Raw genomic sequence first — 12,892 nt, 5'->3', positions numbered from 1 at the left:
TTTAATTTATGACATTAAATAAAAGATTTTGTTACTTGCTATAAAAATTCATAAGTTGTCTATTTAAAGGAAATATATGTAACTAGTCTCGAAAGCAAAACGATTTGTTATTGTCTATAAACATGACCAAGTTTACATACATTTGCTTTTTGCTACTCATTATTGTTATTGCAGGTTCGCTAACTCGGCTCTTTTGTGCTTAATTGCTCATATATATAGATAAGAATAATATCTATAGATTCTATGTTTGATGATCGATATAATGATTTATTTGTTTGTACTAAATTGGTGTTTTTCACAGGAGTGTCAACGGTTCATGGCCAGAAGAGTTGTATAGATATTTTAAACAAGAACAATTGTGACCATTATGAGTGTGGTATGCAATGCTATAAAAAACACAATGGCAAGGCAGAATGCGAAGGTGTTCCTGGTCGACCAGCGGGTTACATGTGTGTTTGCATTTACAATTGTTAATGACACTGTTAAAAAATGTTTATGATATGAATTATGTTTTTTTTATTGATATAATAACAATTGAGAAAGCCTCAATTTATACTGGAACAAAAAGCTTAATTATGGAACCTAAATCAATTCCGTTTCTTGATGGCCAAGTCAGTATCTTCTATATCCGGAAATGATGATTCTGTTCTGATCCGATATTATGATTTGATCTTATCTTCTAACACTCCCCCTCAAGTTGGGCATTGGGATTACCAAAGTTCAACTTGCTTAAACACTTACGAAAAATAACTGTTCCCACAGCTTTAGTTAGGATATCTGCAAGTTGGTCTTCGGACTTAACAAACGGTAATTTGATAACCCCATCTTCAAGCTTCTCTTTGATGAAATGACGATCAACCTCTACATGTTTGGTTCTATCGTGTTGAATAGGATTCTCTGAGATCTGAATTGCAACTTCATTATCACTCATGATCTGCATACTTCCTTTGGGAGCAAATCCTAACTCAGTCACAAGTTTCTTCAGCCATAATGCTTCTGCTACACCTTTGGCTATACCTCGAAATTCAGCTTCTGCACTTGATAACGAGACAACTTTCTGCTTCTTACTCTTCCATGTAACAAGGTTACCTCCTACCAGCGAGAAGTATCCTGAGGTTGATCTTCTGTTCCCTTTATCTCCAGCCCAATCAGCATCAGTGTAAATTTGAATATTCAGATGACCACTTGCTTTGAACAATACTCCATGACCAGGAGTTCCTTTGAGATATCTCACAATTCTTATAACTGCATCCATATGTTCTTCTTGAGGTTGGTGCATGAATTAACTCACTACTCCAACAGCATATGCTATATCTGGACGAGTATGAGCAAGGTAGATCAGCTTCCCCACCATCCGCTGATATTTGTTCTTATCAGCAAACTTCCCATCGAGTTTCATAAACAATTTCTGATTCATAACCATGGGTGTATCTGCTGGTTTACAATCAACCATTCCAGTTTCAGCTAGAAGATCCAATATATATTTCTTTTGACAAATAAAAATCCCCTGGTGTGATCTCATAACTTCAATTCCAAGGAAATACTTAAGATTTCCTAAGTCTTTCATCTCAAATTCTGCAAACAATGCCTCTTTTAGTTTCTTGATTTCTTCTTCATCATTTCCAGTGATAATCATGTCATCAACATAAATTATTAGACATGTTATCAGGTTCCCTTTATGATTGAGGAATAAGGTATGATCTGAGTTACTCTGTTTGTACCCATATTTCTTCATTGCTAGAGTGAACCTTCCAAACCAAGCTCTAGGTGACTGTTTTAATCCATACAAAGACTTCTTCAACTTACAAACTTCTCCCTTTTTGAAATCATGAGAGAAACCTGGTGGAGTTTCCATATAAACTTCTTCTTTCAATTCTCCATGTAAAAAGGCATTCTTAACGTCAAATTGGTGAAGAGGCCACCCTTGATTTGCTGCTATTGAAAATAGAACCCTTATTGTATCTATCTTTGCAACTGGAGAAAAAGTTTCAGAATAGTCAATTCCATATGTTTGAGTGTACCCTTTTGCAACCAACCTGGCTTTGTATCTTTCTATCGTACCGTCTGGTTTATACTTGATTGTATAGATCCACCTACACCCTACTGGTTTCTTTCCTCGAGGTAGGACACATATATACCATGTATCATTCTTCCTGAGAGCATTCATCTCAGTATTCATGGCATCTTTCCAGACTTCCAATTTCAAAGCATCTTCTACTCTCGATGGAATTGATTCTGAATACAAAGTTGAAATGAAAGCTCTTGCTTCTCCAGAATGGCTCCCTCCTGCAATGTTGGCCATAGGATACTTAGAGTTTCGAGGAATTCTTTTTGGAGAGTATCGTTTTGCAGGTATCCCTCTAGTTGACCTGGGAGGGAGTACATACTTCTCTGGAATTGTAACTGTTTCTTCTACCCCTGCCTGTAGTTCATTTTCTGTAGGACCTTGAGAATTATCTGAGATATCATCATTATTCACAGAATGACTAGGGGCAGACTCACTTACCTCGGATATCAGGTTTGGGATTGTACGTTCGTTAACACTTTGAAGAGAGGACTGTTCTTCATCTACTGGATTTACTGGAGAATTTTGCTTCTCTTGAGGGTCAGTGACTACAGTATATCTTAGCCAACTCAGTGTGTCACTCTGTTCCTCCCCCTGACCACTGTGTTACGAGGAGTAAAAGTACTTGGTTTCAAGAAAATCACAATTCATCGTAGTGAACATACGATGAGTTTTTGGATTATAACACCTCTATCCCTTTTGAGTGACCCCATATCCCACAAAAATACATTTTTCAGCACAAGGGTCAAGTTTATCTCGATAAGTCTTTGGAATATGCACAAATACTGTACATCCAAAAACTTTGGGTGGAAGTGTAAGAGCCGGTGGTAGGTTATGGTAGTTGGCAAGGGTTTTCAGAGGTGTTTTCATTTTTAGGATTTTTGTAGGAAGTCGGTTAATCAGGTAGGTGGTGGTTGCTATAGCTTCTGGCCAAAAACTTTTAGGGACAGCAGATTCAATAATTAATGCCCTAGTCATTTCTAGTAGGAGCCTATTCTTTCTTTCAGCGACACCGTTTTGTTCAGGGGTATGAGAAAAGGTTGTTTGATGAATTATTCCTTTGGATTGAAAGAACGAAGTCATTTGAGAGTTTACATATTCCCCACCATTATCTGTTCTAAAAATTTTGATAGATTTTTGAAATTGAGTTTGAATCATGGTGTAGAAAATTGTAAATCTATCATAAACTTCAGCTTTATTTTTCAAAAAATAAATCCAAGTCATTCGAGTGCAATCATCAACAAAAATCACATAATATTTGAAATTCTGACCCCCAACAACTGGAGCAGGACCCCACACATCTGAATGAACTAATGAAAAAGGATCTTGAACCTTAGTAGTAGTAGGTTTAAAGGTTTGTCTATGACTTTTGGCTAAAATGCATGTTTCACAAGAAATTGGTTTATTTAAAGGAAAAAGGTTCGGAAACAAAGTATGCAAATAACTAACTGAAGGATGTCTCAGTCTTTTATGCCATAACCATGCTTGCCTTTCATTAGTTCCATGAGCTAGCATTACTTTTCCATTATCAGACACTTCATCAAAATAGTACAGTCCTCCTCTTTCAGTGCCACGCCCAATAATCCGTCCCGTCCTAATATCCTGTAAGAGACAAAAGTGTGGATGCATAAGAACAGAACAGTTGAGCTCCTTTGTCACATGACTTATTGATAAGAGTTTATGTGACAAGGAGGGAACATAGAGACAATTGGTCAGATTAATATTTGCAGAAATTTTGACGGTTCCACCATTTTTAACATGCATTTTTTGCTTATTTGCAACTTCAATCTGGGTTCTTTTGGGTTTTGAAAAAACAGAAAAATTGGTTGGATCATAGGTCATGGTATCGGTTGCACCACAGTCAAAGATCCATGACCCATTCGATTGCCTATTTAATTTATTGTAACTAGGCTTAACTATGTGGGCTCCTCCTTGTTCCTCCGATGGACTCAAAGACTTCGGCCCATATATATATGGCCCATGTGGTTTACAAATAACCCTATTTTTATTATTACATATATATATGTATTTATATGGTAAGTTAGGGTTATTGTATATCCCCTGTCTTCTGTTACCTTCCACCACCGAGAACTCCCCCTCCCTTTCATCACCTCTGGCCGCCGCTATGCCACCGAACCCTGTCTCTAATCTTCGATTATCATTTTCCTTGGTGGTACTAGCTTTGGCGGTAGGAGTGGCGGTGCTAGATTTTGTGGGGTAATTTTTCTAGAAGCTTTTCTTGGCCGCCGTTTTGTAACCATCCGTCCACCAGTCGGGATATCCGATTATCTCGAAGCACTGATCTTTGGTGTGTCGGGACATGCCACATTCATCACACGTTAAGTGTGATTTATCATCTTGAATCGGTTTCTTCTTTGTGTTTATGCGGCTATATCCTCTTGATGCAAAGCTTGATCCTTCACTCTCTTTCGCTATTAGACCGGCGGCAATGCATTGTGACTCTCCGGTGGTTGCTCCCAGAATATTCTGGTGAGCGGCCTCTTTTCTAACGGAAGCATAAGCGGCTTCAGCCGTCGGGAATGGATCTATGCGAAGTATCTCTCTCTTGATAGATTCGAAATTTCGATCTAATCCATTTAGAAATTGGAATAATTTCTGATCGGATCTGATCCTTGCATATGCCTTGATATCTTCTGCACACTTCATGGGATTTGGATCAAACCGATCTATTTCCCCCCAGACACCTTGCAACGAGATCCAAAAATCTTCTAATGGTTTTCCCGATTGCTTGATTTCATTGGCTTTGACGTGAAGGTTGAAGGCTTGTAATTTGTCTTTGCCGCTACTATACGTGGTGACCAATGCGTCCCACAGTTCTTTGGAGGTGGAGAATTCAGTCAGATTTCCGGCGACATTTGGCTCGATATTCTGAATGAGCCATGAGAAAACGATAAGATCTTCCTGTTCCCATAGTTCATAGTTTTCGGATGATGCTTTTTCTGGTGGTAATTCGGTTAGATGGTTTAAAAGATTTTTTGATTTTCCACCTATTGCGACTCGAATCATACGAGTCCATAGTGGGTAATTTTGACTGTTGAGTTAGAGATTAATTTGCAGGTTATCGGATAATTTCGGATTTGTTGGCTGGTTATTATTGTTTTGTAGCAGATTTGCTAGTTGAAGTACTAATTCTGTGTTTGAGTTTGGGTTGTCGGCTTCGGCCATGGTAGCCCAGATTTGACCGGATGATTACAGTGTATCTGATGAGCCAAAAACGATTGATGGCTCTGATACCATGTTAAGAAATGTTTATGATATGAATTATGTTTTTTTATTGATATAATAATAATTGAGAAAGCCTCAATTTATACAGGAACAAAAAGCTCAATTATGGAACCTAAATCAATTCCGTTTCTTGATGGCCAATTCAGTATCTTCTAAATCCAGAAATGATGATTCTATTCTGATCCGATATTATGATTTGATCTTATCTTCTAACACATCTCAAAAAAATCCATTTATGTTTAGAGTAACTTTAAAGGTTGTTTTAAGAACTAATACAACATTTATGAAGTTATGGATATTTTTAAGTAACATTGATGAAATTGCCTGAGATATATGATGTCATTGTTATATGAAACAATAGTGATATATGGGTGAATTTAATTTGGTGGGGTACGGATTAAATTATTAAATAAGCATTTGTGTTGTTGTTAAGAACTTGTCAAAATTTGGCATTGCAACTGCGTAGTCTATTGAAACTTACATTGCTCTCGACATATACTTTCTATATATAAACTTTTGCAGGACTTATTTTGGGCCACCTTCAGAAAATAATGTGCCTACTCTATATATCCACCAAATTAAGTCATTTTAATTGATTAAAAATAAAAAAAAGTTATAAAATAAAAGTGGGGTGTGGATATTTATCTTTAAACATTTCAAAATAAAAACATTGGATGCTTAATTAAATTTGAACAATTGAACATATCAAGTAATTTTTTTATATAAGATTTTGTGTATAAAACGCCGTTAAGAGAAAATCTACGAGATAAAGACAAAGTGTCAATACTAGCATCGAATAAAAATCAAAGGCTTAAAATTGAGTTGGATAAAGAAGAAGAAAAAAGAGGACGCTTTTTTCTAAAAAGTATATTGAAGTCTCTGTGACCATTCTTTTGTTCTCAAAATGGAATCATGCCCATCACCCCCACTCTTGATGATAGCAAATGTGACAACAGGACTACATTGCCATATTTGGACACTATGCATGTGCAACTGTACCTTGTTGATCGAGCAAAACAAAATTTGTCATTTTGTGTTTATGTTTCCATGTTTGATACTCCGTAACAAAATAGATTAGGGGTTGTTTGGTTTCGTTTTATTTCTAATAAAGATAAAGATGTTAGTTTGCATAATTTTACAAGTATGTTGTTTTTAGCGTCCAACTAATTAATTGTCCATTTATTTGATATAGAGTAGTTTATTAACCATCTGTATATATGAAATACATGGACAATTATTACAAAGCCCACATAGATGCCCGCCCCAAGTTATTACAAAGCCCACATCTTATATGGCTGTATTAAGTTTTTTAATAATGTTTGGATGGGTACACTCACATAATTTTATTTTATTTTTTGAAATTACATAAAAATTTGGTCTCCGCCAAATCAATCTAATAATCTTATATTTTTCTTAACAATCTAATTACATGACAAATGTAATTTATTAATTTGTTCTTTTAATCTCATCATATGATTTTATCCGGCCAATACGATAGAATTTTTAAAATGATTGTTAGATTATTTTATCCGTTAAAAAAATAAAAGCCCAAGCAATGGTATTTTCGTTAACGGTTTCATATTGTTTCACCCAATCTGATTCCATAGAGACGTACACAACCTTAGATTCATACACGTGTACGGTAAGATCACCCCCATAAATCCCTATAAATACCTACCCCAAAATCCCACTTAATAATACCATCAAGCTAGCTACATCGAATTTAATCAAAAACACACCTAAAACCGACCTCTTCATTTTTAATCTCTCAATCAATCATGTCTTGCTGCAATGGAAAGTGCGGGTGTGGCTCAAGCTGCTCATGCGGCAGCAGCTGCAACGGGTAACTTTTATTAATCGCGTTCGTCACTTATAACATGGATTATTAATAATCGATATCTTCGTTAATTACTGATTTTGTTGAATTTATATGTTTACAGATGCGGAATGTACCCCGATGTTGAGAAATCATCCACCACCACTGTCATAGTTGACGGAGTTGCCCCCAAACAAATGTACTTGTAACGTTATAATTAAAATCCTTATGTGTTTTTAGAAGCGCTATGAAAAGTATGTTAAAATTCTAAAATAGGTCTTAGAAAGCAAAAGAAGAAATAGATACCATGCATAATAAATTTTCCTTGTATGAGAAATTCGAAGAATTTTATAGTTCTTTTGAGAAATGTGAGACAAACAATTTATAAACAACATTTTACAAATACATGTCACTAATCAATTAAGTTCATTATTTCTTTTTAAACTTCATCGTTTCTTCTTCTTCTTTTTATTTATTTTTTTATCTGTTGTAAACTGAAATACCTCACGTATTACTTATTACTAACAACTAACATTTGTTGTTAAAAAAAAAGTTCTCCGCACGCAACATGAAAGACGGCCCAATTATAATCAATACAATCGATTAATTCCTATTATAATTTGTAAATATAACCAAATTAAGCATGTTGTGTAGGTATGCTGATGGAAGTGAGAGCAGCTTTGTTGCTGAAGGTGGTTGTGGTTGCAAGTGTGGAGACAACTGCAAATGCAATCCTTGCAACTGTTAAATAATGATGAAATCAGAAGCCCAATTAAACTAACTAGCAATTGTCCCTTGCTATATTATGTCTTGTGTTTTATGTTTTGTGTTAAATAAATGGAACCACATGTCTTTGGTACCTTATCACTAGTTTCAATTTCTAATGTTAATTGGAGTTGAAATTAGGGGTTCTATCTATTGGCTTTTAGGTTGCTTAATGTGTTGGTAATTTTCAACTATGAAATATCTGATGAATGGCTCAATGCTTTTGTATGGGTATCATGAAGTCTACATGACAACTTTTCCATTAGCTTTTCTATTTTATGTGATTACATTGTGAAAAATGATTAATATACCTAAATAAGAATTTTAATATACCTAAAATAGTTTAGAGTTTTTATAAATAGTTGTAAAATTTTATTTAACTAAATAACTTAATAACATAAACAATTATATTGTAAAATCAAAACAAATTTTAGCTTATAGCTATTTTTTCCTTCCCTTAATAATAGCAATGAATCCTCTACATATCAAAACATTTGTGAAAGGGAGTTGAATCATAAACAACATATACCGTCATAAATGCATTAAATAGTTGCACAGTAGAACTATCTGATGCATATATTATTCTGTAAGAAAAAAAATATATTGTTTATGGATCATTTCTTTTTGTGAAACCCGTAAAACTGGATTCATAAGTTCTGACTTCGTCTACGTAGACTGAAACCGAAATTTATTAATCCGGATTCATGTACCATGTCTGAAAACGAAATTACAAAATCCAATTTCACGATGAATAATTCCGGTTTCAAAGAATCCAGATTTATAAGTTCCGGTTTCTGTCTACATAAACGAAACCGGAATTTATAAATCCGGTTTTACTGGTTTCATAATTTTTTTATTTTTTTTTATAAAAACTTGTTCGACTAAGTGGATTGTATGTATGTCCATTTCATAATAAAAACAAAAAATCACAAAATTATGTGCAAAATTGTACATGTCATGTGATTAGGAACATTACAGTCATGCGATTAGATTTGTTATATACATATCATTAGTGCAAGATTAAAGACAAACATGTAAAATTCTAGACCGAAGGGTAGCTAAGTTGTTGTCGAGGTAGTTGCTGGTGTGAGCTTAGATGGCTATATATATACTACGGTATAACCAAAAGCAAGGGTAGGAACATCCTGAAACAAGATTGTGCAAAATTTCATATTGAAACATGATGTTTGATGGTACCCAAAACACTGAAATACGTAAATATTAACTGCACAAAGATATAGAATCACAGGTGATTAATGTCGGCTTAAGCTTCAAATCCAGCTATGCCAGGCTTCAAATGCACAAGCATAAGAAGCATATAATTAACCTTAATACAAAGGTTTAATATTCGAAAAGATTATATGATTATATCAGAGTTGGATGGAACGTGAATTATAACTTAAATTTTTAACAGGTCAATCATGGTAAAAAGATAAAAATAAAACATAAGCACTAAATGGTCAAATGAATATAACCCAACGTGTATACGTAATTCATAGAACCGTCTATAACATTCTAGTAAAAAATATATTTAGTCTCTAAATAATATAACTTCTGCAATCATACTAAACACAGTAAATACTTTTTGAGGACTTTAAAGACACCCGAAAACACTTTTGTTACGGGCCAAGCAGTTTCAACCAACCACAATAGTAACTCAACTTGGCCTGTTACAAGGCCCACCCAATTTGCCACCTCGATCTCCCTCTGAATATGTTCTGCTAAGACCATAATCGCACACAATAACAATTCTAGTTGCAAGAAATGAAAGACCAAATACCTAATAATTAGTTTAGAGCTTAGAAGTTTTCATGCCAAAAAGCAGCATGGTTGGATCAGTGGTAAACACCCTTGCCTCTGAAGACAGAGGTCATATGTTCGATCCTCATCCCATGCAAAGGTTAGGGGCCTTTTCTACCATTTAGGTAGAAACTGGAAGCAGCCTTTCTACTTAGGTAGAGGTAAGGTCTGCCTACATGTTAACCTTCTCTATACACCGTTGAGGTATTGGGGCTCAAAACCTGCGGAAGGCGGCACTGAGCAGTTACTTACTTTCTTTTTTTTTTTAGAAGTTTTCATGCCCATCCATGGATGTTGCTAGCTATTCATTATATGATTTGGTAATTGCATGTACATATACAATACTTGACTATCGAATCATAAATCAGAGAGCTAAAAACATGATTAGAAAGTGTGGGAATTGGAAGTCATTCTCGGCATCCATTCAACTTTAAAATGTGGATATAACAGTGTAGCACGTTATGGTCAACATACTTGTATCAACTGCTATTGGGTATACATAATCATGATATGAGAGATGCCTGAACAAAAGAATTCAGATCGCAGGCTGAATCTCGCATAAAAATAGCAATCAAATATTAGTCAAGACAGCTCGCAACCGATATCCATTTACTATCATCAAACATGGTTTTTAATAGAAATACCAGATAAAGCAAATAAGAACAAAATGCATTTAAGAGTAACTGAACATAATTATTCCAAGTTTGCTCCCTTCAGCAAAGAGGAACTAGATCTAAACCCGGTCGTTGACTGGTTATCTTTACCCCCTTATAAAATAAACTATCATTCCCTTTTTTTCGGTGAAAGACCGTCACCCCTAGTCGTACACTATCATTCCCCTTTTTTAACTGTCTATTTTTAAAATATTTAAAATCCCGTTAACTTTCAATACATTTCAACTCACACACCACATTTACCCAAAATATTCTTAAAATATTTTCCAACTAAATCTATACAAACTAACTTTCTAATTTATTAACTAATTTAAATATTTTTGAATTTATAAAAAAGAGAAACCTTAAAGATGTGAGAATATATTTATAACACATGTGTAATTTTTTTTTTTTTTTTTTATGGATGAGCGTGAACATGCTGAAGATATGCTCATGGAGAATTTAGTTTCGGATAGTTGGAGAATTGAATCAATAGAAAAGTAAATAAAGATGTGAGGATATGTTTATAATTTTACTTTATAATTTCTTGAATGCATAAAACATTTTGTGAAAGAATCACCACGCTTGTGAAATATTTGTGTTTCTGTAAGTTTGAAATGACCGTCAAACCACATACTTTATTATCTATACTTCTATACTAATATATAAAAATAATACACCCTTGTTGAAAAGTAAAAAAAAAAAAAAAGAGATGCGAAATGACTATTATACCCTTAATAAAATAATTTACATCATTAGTCTCTTATCTTTTAAATTTTCTTCACTACTCCCTTAGAGCAAATACATCTCCATCAATTACATTTACATTTACTCGACCTACACCACTTGACACCACCACCGTCAATAGTCACACATCACCAGCAAATACATTTACGATGCTAGTAAGTTTTAAAGAGCTAAGATTATTTTGGTTGTGAATCTAAATGGCATAGATCATTTTATCTATGATTGCAAGCAGAGACCCCCCGTTTGCAGCTTTTAATGTATAAGTGTATAAGAAAAATATACGAGTATATATCATATTAAAAAATAAAAATTCATCCTAAGTTTTATACTAAATATATAATTATTTATTACAGTTATTAAAGCTATATTTAACTTTGGTAACTACCCCAGTTAACAAAGTGTATTAAATAATGTTGTCATCCTTTGTAAAATAAATTTGAAATTGACTTTTATTATCAATTATAGGATCAACTAATAAATGGAATTGATTTGGTATATTGTTAATTGTATATTTTGATATTTCATGTTGTACCTATATATTGTTATCAAAAATTAAAATTTCTCATATATATATATATATAAATATATATTTTATATCAATTAATATTAATATCTTTAAAAATAAAGAAATTTTTTTAAATTTAATCATGATCTAAGAAAATGTATTGAATAACATAAATATTTTGTTTCTAAAAGTTATTGAAGTGGACTTTTAGTATCAACTAACATGAACTTTGGATAAAAAAATTTTAATTTTAATTTTTAATTAGTTTTTTATTATTATTTTTTTACATGAAATTTTCTTTAAAAATACTCCAAAATAAAAATTAATAATTTATTATAAAAACCTTCTAGGAAACTCGTATCATCGCATGTAACTATATTGACTTTTTCTTTTTGTATTCTTAGAAGTTAAAATTTTTTTTTACTAAATGTTTAACAAATTTAAATCGTAAGTAAATTAATGTCCTTGTAATTAAATGCTATGTAGCACCGAAATAGGTACGGCAAAGGGGTACGGGAACAATACGGGAACGGAGAACGGCAAAACTAAAAAATTTAGGATACGGGTACGGCAATATAAAAATATACAAATATAAATTATATCGATTTTTTATAGAGAGAGACTTGAGAGATTATGTGTAATTGTATATGTATAACTGTATAATATATGTTTGATTAGTGATCACTCATTAAATATTTAGTGTTTAATAATTGGTTTTGTAATAGAAAAAATTTAATGTTAATCAAATTATATATAATATAGCCTGTTTGGGTTTGGGGAATAGAAAAAGCCCATTAAAACCTTGATATTAGTTAGAAACAATATGGAAATTTCAAAGAAACGTTTTAGTATCTATAGAAAATTCAAGGAAACGTTTCATACGTGTTTCGTATGCAGAAACGTTTCCATGGATTTTCGGAAACGGGTACACCTACCTGTTTGGAGTTTCGGTGCATCATAGATTAAATGAGCTTACAAATGAAACAACAAATGTATAAAATAAATGAAACAATAAACATGAGAATATAAGAAATTAACATTTTAAAACATCAAAACTTTTATCCATTGATAATAAAAAGATTTAAATCAACAACATGTAGAATAAAAAAATAACAAATTTCATTAAATAACATGAAAAGATTATAAATTAGTTTTCATCGATTAGCCAAAACATATTTATGTTGAGCTTTACTTGATTTATGTTTTCATATTTGATAAATGGGATAACATTATCATCATCTAAAATGTATCCCAATTAAAATTATACCGTAAAAAAATGAGATAAAAAAGAGTTA

General features: G+C 33.0%; 2 protein-coding genes across 2 annotated transcripts; one reads left to right on the top strand and one right to left on the bottom strand.

The window, feature by feature from the left end:
• Nucleotides 1–4,291: 4,291 nt before the first annotated feature.
• On the bottom strand, nt 4,292–5,092 carry LOC122609236. Its single transcript, XM_043782295.1, has one exon. It carries the CDS (start codon nt 5,090–5,092, stop codon nt 4,292–4,294), a length of 801 nt encoding a protein of 266 aa, XP_043638230.1.
• A 1,910-nt stretch (nt 5,093–7,002) lies between these two features.
• On the top strand, nt 7,003–8,126 carry LOC122607415 (metallothionein-like protein type 2). The gene is made up of 3 exons (XM_043780384.1): nt 7,003–7,154; nt 7,252–7,326; nt 7,782–8,126. Exons 1-3 carry the CDS (start codon nt 7,090–7,092, stop codon nt 7,873–7,875), a joined length of 234 nt encoding a protein of 77 aa, XP_043636319.1. The 5' UTR covers nt 7,003–7,089; the 3' UTR covers nt 7,876–8,126.
• The last annotated feature ends 4,766 nt before the right edge of the window (nt 8,127–12,892 follow it).

Source organism: Erigeron canadensis, chromosome 7 (genome assembly GCF_010389155.1).
Source record: "Erigeron canadensis isolate Cc75 chromosome 7, C_canadensis_v1, whole genome shotgun sequence".
Lineage (NCBI taxonomy): Eukaryota > Viridiplantae > Streptophyta > Magnoliopsida > Asterales > Asteraceae > Erigeron > Erigeron canadensis.
The sequence above is the reverse complement of the archived record's forward strand: the minus strand, read 5'-3'. Positions and strand labels throughout refer to the sequence as shown.